Below are 22,036 nucleotides of genomic sequence, written 5' to 3' on the forward strand. Positions count from 1 at the left end.
ACGTAATTAGATGCACATGACGTGTTCACTGCAGCGTTGTGCTGTCCAGAGAACTGCAGACTGGCCAAACCTCAACGCCAGACTTTTCTAAAGATGAAATGGAAGCCAGGCGCAACTAAACGGCAGAGAAAGCAATCACTCAAAAAAGAGTAAATGGGGTCAAGGAGAAGATTTTTCTACAAGACCCCTCAGCTGGAAATGATCTCCTGGCACAAACACATTAGACCATACAACACAAAGCAGAAGGAATGAAGGTGGAATAAAATACACACACACCACGAGTGACATCATAGGATGCACATTCAAGTGGTGAGACCATAACTAAGCTGTCAAGAGGGAGACCCCCCCCAATAGGCTAACACGGAGACCCTCCTCCTCTGCTGCTTAGTTAGCTGTTGACCTTCAGCCAATATTACTTTTGATGGCACTAATAATCCTGAGCATCCACGTACAGCTTGAGGAGCAGCGGCGCTATGTAAAATAGAAAACGGATAACACAGACGTCATACCTGCTTGTAAAAGGTTTCATATACTGGATTCCCACTGGAAAGCTGCACAAAAAAAGAACACAGCGGTGATTTAAAAATGGATAAATCAGCTATCCTGATTATCTTACAGCCTTCCTGAATGAAAGATGTTTACTATGTTCCAGGCAATCATTACAAATGATTGAAGGAATTCAATGAACGCACTCTGGTTTGTTGTTAACACAAGGCGACACAACACGTTCATTAAGTATAATGATCTTCAAAATCTCATTTCAGTGTGGTCTACAGCACTCCCTTCTGGTAGGGCAAAGAATATTATATATCTATATGTATTATTTAATTACATATCAAGATCCAGCTCCATAAGGGAAATATATAAATGTTTAACAAAATGTGAATTACCTCTAAAAAAACCTCGTAAGATACAATAGTTACTGCTCTATACATCACTACAATCATTACTAAAACAACATCAAACTTTGCAATATTCATTCCATTAATTACCATTTAAAATAATCCCAATAAGAAACAGACACTTTAAGATTCAATTTAGAAAACAAATCTCACAATTGCAATAATTACATCTCAATGAATTACTTGAGTTATTAAAAGTAAAGCAATATCTCTCGACACACAGGCATATTTTTTTAAAGTTAGAAAATAAAAACCATTTTCACTGACATTTAAAAGAGAGCCAGCACAATAATAAATTAATAATATCAAGTTTAACTTGTAGACCACAACTACAAAGCCCATGCTACTCCCCCATTCTGATTCTAAGATCTTGTGCACTCCGTATTGGATTCACTCCTAATTTTAGTCTCAAAATCTCTTTTGGTATATTTTGATCTCAAAGGGAGCTCATAAATGGAGAAGTTTCAAATACCTTCAAAAAAGACCTCAGAGGGACTACTGATCCTTTCTCTTGTAAACAGAGCTCATCTTGTTAGGAACTTTTCGAGCTGTCAAATTAATCATCTGTTTCAATTCAAATTTAGTGAGAATCATTGCCATTTCCAGGTTATGAGCCAATTTATAAAGGTTCAAAATATGCTTTCTAATATTATGGCGGCTGGGAAGCCACTTCGAAGGAGGGCCTTCCAACATGTCTGGGAGAGCTTTCTTTTCCATTCCAAAATACTAAAGGAATGGAAAAATCTTAGGACACATGCCCCGACCAAAAGCTGCCGAAAAATGTGTGTTAACACCAGTACTCAAGCCTAGATCACAGAATTAGACAATACCTGAAATAATCTTTCAAATTATAGCTTTCCACTGCAGGTCTTTCCACTTATATTAATCTTAAAGGTCTAATAGTAATGCTCTGTGTTATGTCTGTGGGTTAATCTTTCCTTCCAAAGCTCTAATTAGAGGAGTAGATGAATAACCACCATATTTTTATAGAATTTTCTAAGAGATAATATTGTATTTTTCAGTTTAACTAAAATAATTGAAGAAATGTGCATGCCATGAAAATCAACATAAAGGAAGCAATTGAAAATGCAAGTGGTATGCCTCCGTTAGTATTATGCTTCAGTAGTTTGTCCATGTAACCAGCACAGTAAACCACTGACTTAAGAATTCACTCTAAGTGGGCTACATCCAGTGCCTGTATTAATGAGTACCTGCAAGATTTGGGATGAAGTGCTGCAATGCTGTGGGTGTAGCGCCATCAAACGTTTGCGTCATGATGGTGATCTTTTGCCTCAAATATCTGGTATCCTAAAGCAACCTCTCCTCAGGAGGTCAAGCACCAGTCTCCCCCTACAGCCACCCGACCCCTTACCATCAGGCTTGAGTCATTAAACCTTTACCAAAATGGCCACAAAGCCTGTCGCTAACTTCCTCATAAGAAACCCTCGTCATTGTCATATTCATCCGGCTGCCTTCAACACAGTAGATCTCAACATATCACTGGCAAAGCCACATTCCCGGGGCTTAACTTGCAAGACACTGAAGTGGTTTACAATCTAATTTGAAGTGCCGATGTACCCTACCTCCTCATGTTTTACCACGTCATGTAACACTACCATTCATCCTGCGGTTCCCACGAAGCCCATTCTTTTCCTTCTACTGTACTCTACTCCATGTATTTCCAGAGCAATCAATGTTATAGTTTCTCCTACAACATATTTTCTCTAGCATAAAAACGTTTCATCTAAAACACCAACAAAGATTATCAATTCAGAACAAAGTGGAGCTTTCTCTGTCATGTGAAAGCCACTTCAGCGCAAAACCACTTACTGAAGAAAACAATGAACGATTGCACGAAAATGTTAACACGAGTATGACAGGTCATGGGAAAGGGAGGAATGTGGGAGGGATAGAACAGGAAGAATAGGACAGGGAAGTTACAAAAGATTTCTCAGCACAGCAGGTGTAACCCATTTGAATTTTATAAAGTCGTCCTGTCAACATAAATATATTTTTGAGTTAATGGATTAGAAAAAGGTTATTACAATGTAGAATTGTGTATGATTCAAGTTCAGTCAAATCACTTGGTTTGAATTACAGATGTTTGTAGATTGTGCACAATTAAATCAGAAACACCACAACGACTGTTCTCTAACTGCCCATCTTAGAATTGGCTGGAAAGAAGTAATTAAAACCACTTTGTGGTTAGATGAGTCAATGATGGCCTGCTCAGTCAAGTTCAGTAATTGTACTTGTATTTGTCTTTATAAAACTTTATGCTAAAATGATTTTGTTTAAATGTTATCTTTTAGTATTTGATGTTTTAATTCCTTTATATTCCTGTAGGAAAGGTTACTATATTTTGGATATTCGTTTTCGGTTAAAGTGTTGGATTCGTTTATATATACTGTTGGTGACTTTCAATATGCTAAAACAAGAATAATGTTCGACTGACATACATGATTCGGAAAGGCTTTTCAGAAATGCAAATTATTTGAAAAAATAATTGAAAATTTAATATTAGATTCAAATTAAATTTCTACTACAATCAAAATCAGGGCCCTAGCTAAGCAAGCTAACAAACTATACTACCATCCTACCCGGTCTCCCACTGCACTCTTGTTTCACCCTAGACCAGTGCTTCCCAAACTTTCAGGAACCACAGCCCAATTTTTAGAATGACAAAGTTTTGTGACCCACTTAGCTTTAAAGGACAAGGTGGGAGATTTTTTTATTTAACTAAAGCATTTTGTGATAGCCCACAGTCATTCACAGGTGGCACGTTTTACAGTGAAATGTCCAGTACACTTGCACAGACATACGTATTTTTCTGATAAAAGTATATCACACACAATTGATAACGTGGAAATCTGGTTTAGTGAATTTTATCATGCGTGCAGCAATAAGTAAAGTATCTTTCCTTGTGATGATGGTATTAATATCTTTGTTTCCATCACACTTCAGAATAATAAAAAACTTGTTTGATTTTTTCTCTCCTAACTGCTAAATGTGTAAATTTAATGTACAGGCATTTACATTTTGTTGTGTTACAAACCAATTACACCCATTCCTTTCACACTACCTGTATCCCAGATAGACTGTCACAATTCACTTTACTTTTCTTAATCTGACTGCACAGTGAGAGGACAATGCAAACATCAATCCCAGGGTTACAAAAAACATAATTTGCTATTTATCAGACGACACAGCCCGATATTTTACCTCGGTCTTTGAAGCACAGCAAATGTGACAAGATCTAGATTTCAAAGGCATCACTGTGTAGTGCTTGGACTTTCATGAGCCATCAAAAATCAGCTTGCGACGCTGCCCCAGACAAGGTACTGGCTTCCTCTGCAGGGTCACCGATTCAATGCGGATCAACTTCTGGAGCGGTGTCACCTCTTGTCAGTCATGGCCTGCTGCTTCCCGTTCGGTGGTCATACCGGCACTGCAGCATGGTGTGGCAGGAGTGATGCAGCAGCTGGTGGGGACAATGCTGTGCAGGGTGCCTTCTATTGGTGATGGTGGTGCACGACAAAGGTGAAGCTGCTGGAACACATGAATATTGCTTGGGAGCCAGGCCCTCGCCTGGACATGGCTCACCAGGTAGTAAAACCCTTACTTCCTCTCGGTCTCCAAATATTGCTGCTTCTCACCTCTTGGGATTCTGGGGCAAGCTGAAGTCGTGCCCTTTGTCTGTTGTAATACTTGGCCCAAGGTTTGGGGGAGTTTTCTGTTCCATCCCTCCTCTGATGGACTGAAGGAAGGATCACTGGAGCGGCCTGGTTTTCCTCCTTCTTGTCTCAGAGTATCAAAAGATGGGAGTCGAGAGCTCTTTAATTATTGCTGATGTGCATGTGCACCACCTCCTTTCATTAGAAGGAGGCAGGTGGGATTTGAAGTTCTACCTTTCACTGTTTCGTGTTCTGCTTGACACTAAATGGTCCTCTGTCATTTTCACCATTTTATTTTGTGCAAAAGTGCTACAGCAAACCTAATCAATATATAATAAAACCCCTTCCTTACCATCTTCCCACAAACATACCTACCACCCAGCCCCCTTCCACATCTTCCTCCATCCTGGTGGTTTAAGCCGACAAGAGAGTACCAATCCCTCACCATGCGTCACCGATGCATCTACAGCATTAACCCTTCCCACCCGCCGCAATCTGTTGCCCCATACATATCATGTGTCCTCCACTCCCAGATTCAGTTAAAACATATGTTAAGGATTGGAATTTTCAGTGCTGACTTACATGCCGGTGGCTTAAATTCAACCTAGATAGTAACTCATTTTGAACTCTGCATCCATCATCTTACTTATTTGCTACAACCATCTGGTCATGTCCACAATTTGCCAATGAGTGACTGCTTCATTTGCACATTGGAATTGCAGTGATTGAGAACCACAGTCAATCAGTCAATTGACTTTTAGAGCGCAGCTAATCACCCATGAGGGCATCCAGGTCCTCGAAGGTAGCCGGGACTTGATTCAAAGAGCCAGGTCTTCAGCTGCATCTGGAATTCGGACAAGGCGGTAGTGGTCCAGATGTGGAGGGGGGATGCCGTTCCAGGCTGTTGTTTTGAGGTCATAGAAGGAGTGGCCTCCAGTCCTTTGATGGCATATATGTGGGTTGCCAGCTGGGAGAGGGAGGCGGCGGGTAGGTTCCTGGTACTTTGGTGGAAATGGTGGTTGATGTATGCAGGGCCGGAGTTGTACAGTGCTTTGAATGCATGGGTGAGGATCTTGAGTTGGCATCTCTTCTGGATGGGGAGTCAGTGGAGACTTCTTAAGTGAGCGGTGATGTGTGTTCGGTGCGGGAGGTCAAGGACTAGTCTGGTGGCAGCGTTTGGGATGGGTTGGAGTATGTGGAGGAGTTGAGTGGCGGTCCAGACATAATGTGCTTTGCCGTGATCCAGTCAGCTGGTGACGGACGAGGGCTTGAGTGACAGTGCAAGAGGAGTCTAGGGGGAGCCTTTTGAATATCTTGCACGGCATGCTGAGGACATGGAAGAAGCAGGGGCAGGTGATGGGCTTGATCTAGGGCTTCATGGTGAGCTTGCTGTTGAGGATGATGCCTAGGTTTCTGGTGTTGTCGGTGGGAGTGGGTCAAAGTTCCGAAAGCCACCAAGAGCCGTCCTATGGGGAAGATTTCTTATAAGAAGATCAAAACCTCAGTTTTGTCAGTGTTCAGTTTCAGACAATTATCTTTCATCAAGGTGGCAATGCTAGACTAGCAGGTGAGGAAGGTGTTACTGGTGATATTGGAGTCTTTGGATAGGGAGAGGATGAGTTGGGTTTCGTCTGTGTAGGTAATTATGTTGAGCCCGTGGTTCCGAACTATGTTGGCTAGTGGGGTCATATATGTGTTGAATAGGGTTGGGCTGAGGGATGAGCAGATGATGTTCTTGCACTCGGTGGTAAAAGACGGCCGGAGTACCCGTTAAGTTCGTTCTGTAAGGAAGGAATGGATTCAGTTGAGGGCTGGGCCCTGGATACAGATGTTGTGTCGTCAGGAGATTAGGGGGTAGTGTGATACGGTGTTCAATGCTGCAGATGTGTCCAGGAGGATAATAACAGCTCTCTCTCCCCTGTTGAGTAGAGTTCGGATGTTGTCAGTAGATACTATCAGGACTGTTTCTGTGCTACGGTTGCTGCGGAAGCTGGATTGGGAGTGGACCAGGACATGAAGCTTTGGAGAGTTGCTGATTAATCATTTTCTCCATCATTTTTGCCAGAAACGGGAGCAAGCAGATGGGTCTGTAGCTGCTTATTTTGTGGGTATCAGCTTAAGGTTTTTTGAATAGGGCGCTGACTTTTGCGTGTTTCCACTCGTTCGGGTAGGTTGTTGATTCGATGGGGGCATTGATGGTGGTGGTGAGTAGTAAGCTGATTGTGGGTCTTTCCAAGTTGAAAACGTGGTGGGGGCAGGTATCAGTGGGAGCCCCCCTGAGTGGATAGATTGTATGATGGTGGGTGTGTCCTAGTCGGAGAGGTGTTTCCGGGCCGTCAGCTGGGCGTCCTTGTGGGTTTGTTGGTATCTGCTTGGTTGGTTGGTGAAGATGGGCGGTTTGGGTTAAGAGCGAAGTTTCTGTAGATTTTGTCAATCTGGAGGTGAGAGAAATCTGCAATTCGGTCGCCGAGGTTTTGTGACGAGGTGATGTTTTTCCCTGCAGCAGGGGGGTTGGTGTACTCCCCGACGATGGTGAAGATTTCTTTGCTGCAGTTGGAGCTGGTTTTGATCCGTGCTGCTAGGGTTCTTCTCTTCATCTCACGTAGTTGTTTATCGTATGTGTGGAGAACAGTTTGGTAGGACAATCTATCTGTGTCATCCTTGCTGGAGTTACATTTCCTTTTGAGATGTTTGCAGTGGCACTTTATGGTTCTCAGCTGGCTTGCTTGTTGGTTTCTTATGTGCTTGGGAATCTTAAATAGTGCTATTGTGTTGGCGCAGTACGTGATCCAGGTGCTGAAGTTTCTTACATTAAGGTCCAGGTTTCAGGATGTGATCGTCTGGTTGTTGACCAGGGCATTGTTCCATTCAGTGTCTGTGACCTTATTCCAGCTGCAGCATGATGCGCTGGGTATTGAGGGAGGGGGTGACTCTGGAGTGGAGATGTTGAAGTGGGTGCTGTGGTGGTCAGGTGAGTTATGTGGTGTGGCTGAACTTGATCTTGTTGCTGAAAATGAAAATTGGGTAGTGTGTGTTGCCTACAGTGTGAGTAGGGCCCAAGACAAGCTGGTTGTGGTCAACACCTTCCAGGCCTTCGAGAAGGTTGGTTGAGTTCTGGTCGGTGGGATTGTCCAGGTGGAAGTTGAGCTCACCAAGTAGGAAGTCCGAGGTGTTGATTATGAGGGGGCTATGAAATCAGCTAGGAAGTTGCTGAAGCAGATTCTTAGTCCCGGTGGGGGGTAGACAAGGGTTTGTTCCTTTGATGGTGTTTTTCTTGTTCAATCGCAGCTGGAAGTTCAGGTGTTCCACTGTCGGCATGTCGTTGTCCATCATAATGGTGCAGCAGATGAATTTTTAGTGGAAGATCGCTAGCCCCCGCCTGGTCTGGTGGTGTGGCCTAAGTGGGATATCTTGTACCCTTCTGGGCAACGGTGGCGATGTCAGGGGTCGAGGTGGGGTTGAGCCACATTTCTGTGAGGAACAGGACACCGAGCATGAGAGTAGTGATGAGGTTGCATACCTCGTTGGCGTGTTTTGCACAGCAAGCATGAGTTGAGGAGAATGCATGGTAATTGGTTAGTTGGTGTCTGCGGGGTGTGGCACGTTGAGTGCCGAGTGCTCCGGGTGGTTGGGAGTGTTGGTAAGCGTGTGCTGGTGCAGGTGAAAGGGTCCACCATGATGCGCTGCGCAGAAGCAGTGTTTGTGGCGCCGTCCGGTATTCAGGGCACAGAATACTGTGGGGGTGTACTTGAGAGGGTTGCTGGGCCAGAGTTACTTGCGCTGGGCGCGGTCAAAGTACAGACAGGCGCTGATGGGCTTGCCTTTGGTGCACCAGTGGCACACCCGCTGCACTGCAGCCTCCATTAAGTAGATTCTGGAAGGTGGGGAGGGTGCTGGGGCCGGTAGGCAGGGCACACAAGAGCTGGAGGAGATTAGGTAAGGAATGGGAAAGGAGGGAGGGGGAGCGAGAGTGCAGGAGGGTGACAGGAGAAGAAAAAAGGCGGGAGCGGTTCCGTGGGCAGGTGGCACAGGGCAGAAGCCAAGAGGTAAAGGAGCAAAAAGAACAAGAGAGGGCAGCAGAAAAGGCCACAGAGAGGGCAGAAAAGTTCTTAAAGTCACTAATGTGTAAGATAGCAGAAGTGACAGAAAGGCAAAGAACGAGCAGAAAGGACAGAAATGGGTATGAAAGCAAAAGTAGTAGAGCGGCACCGATTGAGCTTAAAGTTCAGCAATGGACAGGAAAGCAGAAATGCAACGATAAGAGAGAGCGGGAGGGAAAGCGAGGACTGTGGGAGATGGAGGACAGCATGCATGAGGAGTGCAATGGAAGCGTGGAGCCGGGTCTGAAAGGACTTTGAATAGTCAGTGGACTAGTCCAGGTAAGAGGGAGCTGGAGCCTGGGCCACCCCAGTTCTCAAAGAAAGTGAGTCAGTCACCCTACTGTAATTTATTAATCCAAACTTAAATTTATTAATCCAAACTTTTTGGCTATCAGCTGTTGCTTGACTGTTGAATTATTCACACTCCCGTCAGATAATTTGTGGGGAAGCTAAGCCATGAGACTGTGCTACTCTAGAAGACAATGTTTTAAACAGCACTACACAGTAACATCTTAATACCTTTCCCCCAGTGGACTTGATTGAGAGTCATTGGAGATGTGTTTGTTTTTTTTCAAAAAGGACAAGCCGGTAATTAGGCCTGATAAACATGTGCAGTGCCTGGGAAGCACTCTCTTCACAGTTAATGTTCAACTGCCCCCCTTGAGACACACAATTTCAAATCATCTCCCAGTACCCCATTTTTGTAGTGTTCCACTGCACTACAGAGAGGTTTGTTATAGTACCTACCAAAAACAAACAGCCAACATCACTAGTGCACAAACGTTATAGTCTGCACGGTAGGTGTATAGAAGTTCACCTGTCGAAAATTCAATAATGCGTGTACCCACCTTACACCACCGAACACATGATTACCTTCTCGTCAGTCTTCCCGTCCCATTTCTTACACATGAGCAGCTCATCTGCTCCACAGAAACCTATTACCTAGCTGAGGTCAAATACTTCTCCCCAATATGGAGCTGCCTACCCAGCATACATACAGAGGGAAGTAGGTCACCATGACTGCCTGTTATTTTCTTTCTGCGGAAAGGTCAGATAAGTTTATTTTTCTATTCAGGTTTCATAGATCTTTATTTCGATTTTTCATCATAAAAGACAGTTACCAAAACAGAATAAAACATACATGGAAATGCATTTAAACCATCATATATACAAAAACCATATTATCAATTAAAAAAAGATTAAATAGTATATTAAAGACCTAATGTATGAACAGCCAGATTAAAATTGAGAATTAAGATGCATTTAGATATCTTGTTCTAATAACCCATGCCCACCCCAGATACTTGCAAAAACAACAGGTAATGGACCGAATGTGGATCAATGTCACACACTCAACCCAGTCCGAAATCTGGGCCCAAATCCATCGTTTTTTTGCACTCCACACCACCCCGGGTTAGACAATGGCGATATGCAAATCAGCTCTGACCCTGTGCCCCATGGGAACAGAGCTGATTTGCATATCGCCATTGTCTAACCCAGGGTGGTGTGGAGTGCAAAAAAACGATGGATTTGGGCCCAGATTTTTGGACTGGGGTGAATGTGTGACATTGATCCACATTCTGTCCATCACCTGTTTTGTTTGCAATTGCCGCCATAAGTGCGCTGGGGATGCCCAGACGTGGGTCCCAGGCACTCCACACCACTGGAGTCAAGCTAGCCGGGCTGATGAGAGGTGTTACCTCGAAACCGGTCCGGTCCTCGGATGCTTGATTCCGTTCTGGGAAGGACATGGCTTTTGTAGTTCAGACTGGACTGTTCCCATGGGGCACAGGGTCAGAGCTGATTTGCATATCGCCATTGTCTAACCCAGGGTGGTGTGGAGTGCAAAAAAACGATGGATTTGGGCCCAGATCTTTGGACTGGGGTGAATGTGTGACATTGATCCACATTCTGTCCACCACCTGTTTTGTTTGCAATTGCCGCCATAAGTGCGCTGGGGATGCCCAGACGTAGGTCCCAGGCACTCCGCACCACTGGAGTCAAGCTAGCCGGGCTGATGAGAGGTGTTACCTCGAAACCGGTCCGGTCCTCGGATGCTTGATTCCGTTCTGGGAAGGACATGGCTTTTGTAGTTCGGACTGGACTGTTCCCATGGGGCACAGGGTCAGAGCTGATTTGAATATCGCCATTGTCTAATCCAGGGTGGTGTGGAGTGCAAAAAAACGATGGATTTGGGCCCAGATCTTTGGACTGGGGTGAATGTGTGACATTGATCCACATTCTGTCCATCACCTGTTTTGTTTGCAATCACCCCAGATACTTAGCAACACCCACAACCACCATCTCAGAAGTATTGGTACGTAGCACCCTCAAAGCTTTAATACTCCCTCTAACTTCCAATCTACGGCATATGGGCCTAATCCATTTGTTTCTTGGAGCATGATAGGAGGGGCATGCAAAAATAAAATGGCCTACACTCTCCTTATGGTCAGTACACCAGGGACAGGAATTATTTAAATGAGCAGACCAATTCTTTGTAAACGACCTTACTGGCAAGGACCCTACTCGAAACTGATGGTATAGTTTTTTTGTCTAGGGTCTTGGTGATCACGTCCCAGTAAATCTCCAGAGAGGGGTCTAATTTGTGTGCCAAAAATCTACCCGACAGGCTAGTAGCATCTGATTGTACCATAGATAAATGTTTGACAGAAGCCCAATAAAGTGCTTTAAAGTCTTGCTTGGAGGGGAAGGAGGTGGACCCTGGGGAAACCCATAGCTGATTAAGACCCATCTCCTCCAAAACCAATTTTACCTCCTGTAGCCAAGGAATATTGGTAGAGCCCCATACTGATCTGACTTCCGCCAATTCGTTGGCAAAAAGACTTAGGTCCGGTGTTGTCCAGATCCGTCTTCATAATGCGACTAGCCGATAGCGAGCCATCTCGTTAATGGGCTTACAGCCCAAATCTAACAAGAGTGGTTTAATCGGTGTAGATTGGGCCAGTCCTACCAGTTTCCACATAAATTTGTTTTGGGCTTTTACCAATGGTGAAAGATCCATGTAGCCCTATAGGTCAGCCCCATACAGGATGGCAGAGCTAATTTTGGCTTCATAAATCTTAAGAGCTGGTGCGACCCGTTTGGTTAGGGACATTTGTTGCTCCTTAACCAAGCAGCCCGTAAGCCGTGCAAATTTAAGGTGGAGTGCGTCGACCTGGGGTTTCCAGCGGAGGCAGTAGTCTAGGGTCACTCCAAGGTATTTCATGACCTCCACTTGTTCAATACTAACGCCGTTCAGGCTGACTACTTTTAATTGGTCGATTTTTAGTTAGGACCATACTTTTGGCCTTACTTACATTGATTTGTAAATCGTTTAGTTTACAAAACTCCTTGAACCTATTGAGTGCAGGTTGCAGCCCCCTACGTGTTTTTGAGAGGAGTAAAGTATTGTCAGCAAATATAAGTATTGGAAACTTGGTCCCACTTAAAGAGGGAGCGTCAGTGGGGGTGTTGGCGAAGAACTTCACCACCTGGTCAATGAACAGTAGAAAAGGGGTAGGAGCCAAAACACATCCCTGACGGACACCTCGCGTTACAGGAAAACTGGCCGTCACTTGCCCTTGGCCTCCCCACCTCAACCGGGCAAAGTTGTCCTCGTGCAATCTAACCACAAGGTCTAGTAGTTCAGGCGGTAAGCCCAGATTTCTCAGGACGTCCCACAGTTTTGCCCTAGGCACAAGATCAAAGGCCGACTTAAGGTCCACAAAGGAGGCATAGATGGACCCACCGCCTAATAGCACCACCTTCCAGTATATCAGGGTGAATCTGAAAACCTGGTTGATGGTACTGGTGCCTGATCTAAAGCCAGCCTGTAATGGGGAGAGAATACTTTCCATCTCCATCCACCCCTGGATTCTAGCAAGAACCATCCTGGCGACTATTTTTTGTAGGGAGTCGATTAAGCTTATGGGATGGTAGTTTCCTGGGACCGAACGATCCCCTTTTTCGAAAATTGGAAGAATTTCCACCCCTTTCCAGGACTCTGGAATCCTTGCCCCCTTTGCGATGGCATTGGCAACCATAGTTATATAGGGAACCCATAATAGGAGATTTGTTTTAAATAGGTCAGCAGGGATAGAATCCATCCCTGGGGCTTTCCCCGATTGTACTGAACTGAGTGCAGACTCGGTATCAGAGGTTGTAAAAACTAGCGTATGACTAGGGCCAGCGGGCGGGGAAGCACACAGTACTTGACCAATTTGGGGTTCTAAGTCCAGATCCTTAAACTGGCTGGAATAAAAGTCCACCCATACATCAGCTGGGACGTAATTTACAGGAATTTGGGAGTCCGGATTCCTACCCCATTTTACAATTTCCCAGAACTTTACTTGGTTAGATGATTGGCAAGCCTCGAAGAGATCGGACCAATGACGCTCGTCCCATTCTCTCTTCGCGACCCACTGTACCTTTTTATACGTTTGGCGGGCCAATTTCATTTTACTAGAGACCCTGGATTTAATGGCTTTTATTAGGCTGCTATGTGCCACCCTACAGTTCTTATTGTACCATTTTTTCTGGCCACCCAATGCCTTCACTTTCCCACGTTTTAGCGGCAGAGTTAAAAGGGCTTTGAGTTTAGTGAAGCACTGGTCGTGAAGATCAATAATCAGTATAACAGCATCCATGGTGGGCGATAGATTTAAAATGGTATTCAATGTCATCAAGACTTCCTTTGCTATGCCATCTAACAAAGGGTGGTCTTCCACAACCCTACACCATTTAACCCTTCTTCTATCATTGGACAAGACGGCCTCTGCCGTTAAGCAGGATGTTGTTAGGGGCCTACCAGGGCCAACTGGAAGCTGCAGACTTAAAGACAATGGGTTATGGTCACTCTCCGGACGGACCACAACTTCCATATCGTCCACGAATGACCAATATTCCATTTTGACCAAAATATAATCTATTCAGCTTTTACTGATCCCATTGTCAAAAGTGGGTTGGCCAGCCTTATCGGAGGCCGTTCACCCATTTGCTGCTCTCAGGCCCCACTCCAGACACAGCCCTAACCAGTGGAGAGCAGCCTCGGTGGCCTTTTTACAATTGATCAAAGATAGGGACGGAATATTCCATACTGCATCTTCCTCAGCCCCCAAATCCTCCCCCTCCCGAAACAGGTGTTCCAAGGTACAATTGAGGTCCCCTGCTATAAGGATTAATTTGTCTCTGCCTATCTGCTCAAGATAAGAGTCCAAATCATCCAAAATGGCCGGACAGCGCCCTCCTGGTCGACCTCGGGCATAAATATTGATAACTGCAATGTCCTGCAGGTTAGCCTTACTAAGCTTAATTCCCAGGAGATCAGGGTTAACCACTGCAATTTCAGTTGTTCTATACCCAATAGACTGCCTAACCCAGATTATTAGGCCCCCTGAGGCTCTGCCTTTTGGACCCCTGATTGCTGGCTTATAAAAGGTTAAAAACCCTACCCGATATATAGGATCAGGAGCCCAGCTCTCTTGGAGGATTACAATATCAAAGGTGTCAATAAAATCAGCCCAATCCTCTGAACCTATTCGTCCCTTTAACCCTGCGATGTTCCATGAAACAACTTTGAGCGGCTCAACTTGACTAAGGGGAGTGGCTTGATCCAAATCACACAGCTCCTCCCCAGTAATACTAACCATGCATGACTGAGGGCTGGATGACAGGATTACATCTGTACTGGTCTCAACAACCCTCTTCACAGCCTTCTCCATATGTCCTCCCGCATAACTCAAGCTTATTTACAACCTCCATTATTGCCATTTATATTGTTTCTTAAATGACACCCTTTACTAGATGCGGGGTACAGTCAATCAATGCCCTCCAAGCCAGAGAGGGAATCAAAACGGTTAAACAGTTGTGGATAAAAAGGAGAATGAGGGATCCTATTCATCTGGGATCTACCAACGGGTCTTCTAGGCATCAGGGGATTGGAAAAGGGCGCACCATATATTTTAGGGTAAAAGTAACCCAAACCCAAGGACTGCACATCCCCCATCCTCCCAAACCTTGCCTCCCTGCGTATGTAGTCAACCACCCAGGGATCCCTGAAGTTTATAATGATACAATCCCCTTCTAAGTCCTTCTCACACTGACCCACCCAATCCACTCTTCTGACATTCAATGTTGAGGAGGAGGGTGGGAGGGGTCGGTTTTTACTTGACCAAAAAACAACTTTGTTTTTGAGGTCACCATGGGATTCTATTTGGCGCTCCCTAATGGGTGAAACACCCGGAGGACGATTGTGTATGGAGTTGCATCAATAGGTAGATCAGTACGAGGAGAACCCGGTTTTTTGCCCTTCCCGGGGGAGTTGACATGATTACAATTTGCACTCCCAACTGCCCTGGGACTTGCTTTGGGCTGAATGGGTGGTTTAGGACCGCATTTCACAGAGTTCTGTGCCAAAGTAACAGCAGTAGACTTGGAAGTACTTGGCTGGGGTGAAGGATGTGATTCAAAACTGGCCTTCTTGGGTTTCGGAGCCTGTATTAATGCGGCCAGAGTGGGCGCGGGGACATTATTTAAAGTGCTGCCCCTGGGACATATGCCGTCGGGATTATTTAAGACGGTCCCGGCAGAGGTGGGCTTAGCAATTACTAACTGGGACTGGTTACTTAGTGTAGCTCCTCCCTGGGGTTTAGGAATACTAGAGGGGATGGAGTTAGACGGTGTAGCTTGGACATTAACCAGCTTTTTTAACATACAGGTGTTTGTATTGACAAGATTCTCAAGCACATCTAATTTTGAGTTCATAAGTCTGGTTCTTTCAAGTACAGGCAGCAAGCGAGTTTTAATTAATACTTCCATCTTTGCCATAAGGCCATCGTCACCACTATTGCTCGCAGGGCAGGGGTTTGGCAACCCAGATGCAACTTGGTAAGGAAGCCCGTGAACACTAGAAACCAGGGAAGGCTGTGAGCCAGTAGTAGCCTCAGGGTTAGAGGATAATTGAGATGTGTAAGCTATTTTGGATACTTTTGAAACACCTCCCCTCTGCCGACCCGTGTTTCTCTTACTCTTACAGGGATGGGTCCTTGGGGAATCCTCTTCTGAGGATAAACCTAATTGGGATTGACTTAATAAGAGCATACTTCCCCCCACCCCACTACCAGATGAATCACTGGAGTTTAAGTCACTGCAACTTGATACCAAAGAAGCTCCCACTGCATCACGGTGAACATCCACCAATACAGGAACCAAGGAATGGTTAGTACCTGTTAGTAATACTTCAGGACTAGACACTGCGGCAATAGGGCCTATCGAGGAACGTTTCTCACTGACAAGATCTAGAGAGAGACCTTTCTCGGCAAAAGCTATCTCCTCCTTCAAAATTCCAGTAGCTTTAATAAGGAAGGCATCCAGGGGACCAGAAACCACCCCCTTTGAGGTTTGCAACTGCACAATCCGTTCCTTCCCGGAAAGTAAAGGCATGATTAATGCAACCTAGCAACAAAATGGAGAAGGGGATGGGGGGAATCTATAATGAACCAGGGGAGAATCGCAATACCTCGTAAGTTAAACAGTGAGGGCCAGTAGATACAAACAAACCAAGGGGTATGGCCCAACTCAACCTTGTCCGACCACGGATGGCCACAGACGGCCCGCCCTTGTCCCGGGCTTCTCCCGGGACGCTCCCGCGCAGCGGCAGTAAGTTCTACTAATATTGGATATGAGCCGCCCAGGGGGCGGGGCTAGCAGGGAGAGCGGGCCAGGTGTTGCGAGTTGGTCAGGCAGGGACTCCTGGTAGATGGAGTCCCTGCTATATCGCTCGCAGCCCTGCTCCAGTGCCCCTAGGTTCCCCAGTTGCCGTAAGCCTTCACTAAGTCCGCAAGTCCCCCGCAGTCCTCCTTCACGAAGCGGGACCCACGAAGCGGGTCCGGCGAGTTGTTAGCCGTCTTGGCGAAGAAAAGCAGCCCAGCAGGAGGATCCAGGAAGTGCAAAGCCACACAAGGGAAAGTCACGATGCAAGAGTCCCACCGAGACAGCGGGCAGGAAAGTTTAAATGCTGATCTGTGCGCAGGGGGCGGGGCTAGCAGAGAGAGCAGGCCAGGTGTTGCGAGTTGGCCAGGCAGGGACTCCTGGTAGATGGAGTCCCCGCTATATCGCTCGCAGCCCTGCTCCAGTGCCCCTAGGTTCCCCAGTTGCCGTAAGCCTCCACTAAGTCCGCAAGTCCCCCGCAGTCCTCCTTCACGATGCGGGAGCCACGAAGCGGGTCCGGCGAGTTGTTAGCTGTCTTGGCGAAGAAAAGCAGGCCAGCAGGGGGATCCAGGAAGTGCAAAGCCACACAGGGAAAGTCACGATGCAAGTATTAATTCTAGTGTTTCTTTTGCATTCCATGACTTGCTCTAGCAGTCCCTGTTTTCAGGGAAGCTGGCCGCCCTGCTCAGCGGGCATTGGTTCTTGATGTGGGTTGTGGCCCTGAACGTCCTTACACCCATTTCAGCCCCCACTGATGCCGTCGCTGGGCTCCCTAGCCGCCATGTTTCTTCTTTATTTAAGTGCCAGCACGCTTGTGGGCTCACGAGCGATTCCTGCATGCCAGCGGCTCCTGCAATAGGTCTGGGGCCACAAGGCTTTGTTTCCTTAGAAACAAGTCTGATGCAGGAACCGCCCGTGTTCAAGTTTGTGGCAATCAGGGAGCCAACTACCCCATGTGGCTCTGCAGGGATTCTGACGGTGGATGCGCTGTGCCGCTTGATTAATGAGGCTGTGGAGGCAGTGTTCAGCGTCAGGGAGGCTGACTGTCTTCCTGCTAAAATACCTAGGAGTACTACCCTGACGGACACGGGTGACCTTGATGAGGAGGAAGGACGGAGGGGTAGCTTTGTGCAGAGGGCTGAGCTCTCTGATCTATTTGCCTATGTCAGGGGCAATCTGGGGTTTCCTTCTCCTGTGGTGCAAGAATTGGAGGATGATTTTTTCACCCAGTACCACCATCCTGACCCTGACTCTTTGCCTTTGCAAGTGCGGTCTGGAAAGTGCTTCCACGTGAATGGCACAACATTGATAAGACTGCATTCCCTCGCTTTTTCGGCAAACGTTATGCTTTGGAATGGTTTTTCGAGGAATTCTAGCAGTCAGTCAAAGTAGATAACCTGATGGCTGGCCTGCCTTCCCAGGGCATGGTACTTTCGGATAACACACTTCCTTCCAACTCCGTTGACAAGAAATGGAGGATGCTGGGAAGAGGTCTTACACTGCCTCCAATTTTTCCTACAGGGCAATGGCCAATACCAATTATATGGTTTAGTCCCTTTTGAAAGATTTCGAGGCTCTGGCTCTTCAGATGAGTGAGGCTGGGGATGCTTCCTTTCTGTTGGCACCAATGGATCTTCAGGCCTGCTTTTGTCCAACATCTACTTCAATAACTTGTGTGCTGCTGCTGTGGCATATGGGGCTTATATTGCGGCTCATTGCCATATCTGGATGCAGACATGGAAGACAGAGGCCTCGAACAAATCTGTCCTTCTGAAATTGCCGTTTGAAGGTTCAAAGGTGTTTGGCCCACAGCTTGAGGAGCTGGTGGAACAGCCGCTGAGAATTGGAAACTGGTGGCTCCCCTTCATTCTTCCTCCAGAGGTCGAGGTTTTAGGTATTGTTGCACTTTTGCTTTTCCTCAGGCCAGGGGTGCTCATAATCCCTTTCATGGCATGGGTCGTGGCCGGGGGCTGAAGGTGACAAATCCTGGTCTCAGTCCACTGGTGCCTCCACCGCTCATTCTCCACAGTGACTATCCGCCCTTTCCAGTTGGAGGGTGACTTTGCGCCTGTTGTCACCAATGGTGGGGTCTTTCTGATGCCTGGGTGGTTCGGACAATGTTCTCCGGTTACAGGATCGAGTTTTTATAGCACCCAGCCTTGGTGCTCTGGGAGACTCCTCTGCCCCAGATTCCCGTGAAGGAGGCAGCTTTGCTGGAGGGTTCTTGGCTTCTCCTGGAGGAGGCAGTTAAGTCCAGGTGCCACGCCTGGAATGGGGGCTGGGTTATTAAGCCATCCGCTTTCCGGTTTCGAAGAAAGACCTCTCAGACGTCCGCCCCATGTTCGAACTAAAGGAAGTGAATCTTCACATTCCTCAACATCGTTTCAAGATGGTACCCTTGCAGTCAATACTTCAGATGGTGCATCAGGGGTGTTTCCTCGCCTCCCTCGACCTGATGGACGCCTAGCTGCATGTTTCAATCCATCCGGCGGATCGCAGTTTCTGCACTTTGTGGTGAGCTCAAGGCACTACCAGATCCGGATGCTTCCTTTTCGGCCTTTCACCTGCGCCATGGGTTTTTACAAAACTCTTGGCCCCCATCTCGAGGTACTCAAGTGTATCTTTACCTTGAGGACTCCTTTCTCTCAGGCATCGGAGGATGTGCATCAGATCTATTATCTCCTGGATTATTTTGGGTTCATGATAAACCCCAGAGAGTCCTCCCTCCAGCCCTCCCAGTCTCTGAATTTCTTTGTGTCCTCTTCCGGATGGATCTGGGGATGGTGTTCCTGTCTCTTGAAAGACAGTTGACTATGTTCTAGCCTTTCTCTTGGGTGCAGGTGCTGTCACAGTTTCAAGTGTCTGTCAGTCTCTGTGGAGTCAGAAGGAGATGGCCTCCACACTGCATGTACTCCCCTGGGCCCGGCTCCATTTGCATTCCTTCTTGCATCACCTGATGCAGCTATGGGATCCTGCTGCTCAGGCTTACGGGGCTCTTATTCCAGTAACCCTGGAGATTCGGGAATCCCTCCAGCGGTGGTTATCTCCTCTCAGTCTCTCCAGGGGTTTCATTCTCGATTCTCCTACCTCGGTGGTCTTGTCGACCAATGCCAGCGCCAAGTGGTGGGAAGCAGTTCTGTGGAATTCCAAGGCTCAGGGAAGACGGTCCTGCTTCAGGGATTACCAGTCCTCGAACAGGAGTGAATTGATGGCAGTTTGGCAGGCCCTTCTTTGGTTTTCTCCCCTCCGTCGGAGCATGGCTGTCTGTGTTCAGACCAACAACCAGGTTGTTTGTGCCTCTATCAACCGGCAGGGGGGGGTGCATCAGTCTCCGTTTCTCCTTTCCTGGTAGATTGGCCTGTGGGCCAATAGGACTCTCCTCTATCTTTCAGCAGTCTATCTGCCAGGGAGGTAGAACGGGCCTGCGGATTCTTTGAGCAGTGTGTTTCCCTTGTCAGTGACCATGTGTCTGTCACCCCTTTCTTTCGGCAGATTCTCTCCAGGTTTGGCTTACCCTTGCTGGATTGGTTTGCTTTAGATGTGATGGCCCTTCTTCCTCAGTTTTGCTGCCCGTTCCCCTCACAGTTACCCTGGGCAATAGAGGCTATCGGCATCCGATGGTCCCAGGGACTTCAGTATGCCTTTCCTTTGGTTTCCCAGGTACTCAGGAAGATTCAGTTGGGTCGGGCGAAGGTTCTTTTGGTTGTTCCAGAATGGTCCCAGAGGCTCTGGCTTCCCCTTTTTCAAGGTTTGACAGTGTGTCCTATTTGGAGGTTTCCCCTGCACCCTTCTCTGTTGCTTGTTCCTCTTCTTAGCGTTTCCTCTCTCCTGCTCCTCCGGCTGGGGGTATGGCACTTGAGAGGTTGACCTTGTTGGATAAGGGTTGTTCGCTTGAGGTGGCTCAGAGCATCCAGTTGCCTCACAGGCCTTCAACCCTGAAGTCTGACGTTTGTCATTGGAAGAACTTTGACTCTTTGTGTCAAGGGAAAAGTCTGTCTCCAGCTTACTGTGATCCTGTCAGGCTGTTAGACTTTTTGAGGGATTGTTTTGTCATGAGCCTGGCTGTGTCCACTCTCCAAGCCTCATTGGCCACTACTCTTGCCATATGAGGTTCTGCTGTGGCTGCGGTCTCTCCTTAGGTGACTCGCATTTTTTGCTTCAGCGTCCTTTCTCCCACAACTCCAGTACCCGCCTTGTACCTTCCCTTGTTGCTTCAGGCATTGACTGGTCTTCTGTTTTAGCCTCTGGTTTCCGTTGACATTATGTTTCTTCATGCAAAGGTTCTTTTTTTGGGTGGCAGTTTCTTCTGGTCGACTGTTCATCAGATTGGGGCTTTCCTGTCTTCTACCCCGTTCTTGAGCTTTTGCCCTCACAAGGTGATTTTGGGTCCTAGTCAGATTTTTTGTGCCCAAGGTCTCGTCTGACTTCCACTGTCAGGAGGATATTGTCCTTTCAGTTTTTTTCCCTAACCGGTCTTCTCCCAAGGAGGAGGTTCTCCCTTCTCTGGATGTATTGAAGGCCCTTCTCATCTACCTGGATCGTACCAGTGATTTTAGGCATGTACCTTGTTTGGTATTTACGATCTCTCTGGGAAGGGTCTCAGACCTTCTTTGTCCACTGACTCAGTGGGTGAAGTGTGCAGTTTTCTTGTCTTATGAGGCTGCTCACTTTTCTCTTCCATCTTGTGTCCACGGGCGGTCGTCTCTACGGTACTAACCCTAGGAAATGTTTACGGGTGTGTCACTGCGCGACATTTGTAATGTTGCTATATGGGCCTCTCCCAACACTTTTGTTTCCAACTACCGTCTTCTGTTGGGGATGGCGGCGTCCACTGCTTTTGGGGCTCATGTTTTGTCTGCTGTATATGGATTGTGGTTTATACTGTTTTTCGGCATTAAACTGACCTGTCTGTTTGCTGCATCCTTGTGGTTTTGTGTTTCAATCACCATGCACTTGGGTATGAGATCAAGTGTAAGGAATGGGATGACGGATGAGGAGGTAATGCCCGGTTACTCACCGGTAATTTTAATTCCTCCAAATCCTGGTCTTTCTGTTCCATTCCTGAGCCAGTCACTCCCTCCCTAGTTTCTGATTATGGCGATTGTTTTGTGTTTTCTTTTACTGAGTTTCTTTGGTATCCTCAGGCAGTCCTAGTGACGTACTTCCCCCTTTATGCATGCTGGGTAGGCAGCGCCATATTGGGGGCAGCATTTGGCCTCAGCTTGGTGATTGGTTTCTGTGGAGCAGACGAGCCTGCTCATGTGTAAGGAATGGAATGGGGAGACCAGGACTCAGAGTAATGAAGATTATCGGTGAGTAGCCAGGCATTACTCTAGTCAGAGTCCTCCATGCAATTACATGTACCACAACATATAGTCACTCTGCCTGCCCACAAGCTTCCTGTGTTTTAGCTGTCAAGACTCAAACTTTAATTTGCCACCGGTCTTTCGCCCCCTCCCCCACACAATAGAACTGCATTAACCAAAAAGAGCAACCTCGGTGCATGTCGCCCAAAGAAACGTATCTTCTATTATCAAATGGTACATTAAGAATGTGTGCGTAAAGGCAATCACACTGCGGAAAGTCAGCTTTGGGGTACTTCACAGAGTATATAGACACAGCGAAAAGTCTAGGAAACAACCCTGCCAAACTA

The 22,036-nt window shown here is 46.8% G+C and overlaps 1 protein-coding gene across 6 annotated transcripts in view; it reads right to left on the reverse strand.

Moving 5' to 3' along the window:
* Positions 1 to 22,036, reverse strand: part of EPS15L1 (epidermal growth factor receptor pathway substrate 15 like 1) — a 303,568-nt gene that overhangs the window by 237,949 nt on the left and 43,583 nt on the right. For 4 of the 6 annotated variants that reach the window (XM_086946920.1, XM_086946917.1, XM_086946918.1 and 1 more), the window contains exon 2: positions 510 to 551. The exons of the other annotated variants lie outside the window; for them this stretch is intronic. In XM_086946920.1, coding sequence (XP_086803046.1) covers positions 510 to 551 — 42 coding nt within the window. The remainder of the gene's footprint in view (positions 1 to 509; positions 552 to 22,036) is intronic. 6 annotated transcript variants of the gene reach the window in all.

The sequence above is a fragment of the Lissotriton vulgaris genome, chromosome 12 (genome assembly GCF_964263255.1).
Source record: "Lissotriton vulgaris chromosome 12, aLisVul1.2, whole genome shotgun sequence".
In the NCBI taxonomy this organism is placed as follows: Eukaryota; Metazoa; Chordata; class Amphibia; order Caudata; family Salamandridae; genus Lissotriton; species Lissotriton vulgaris.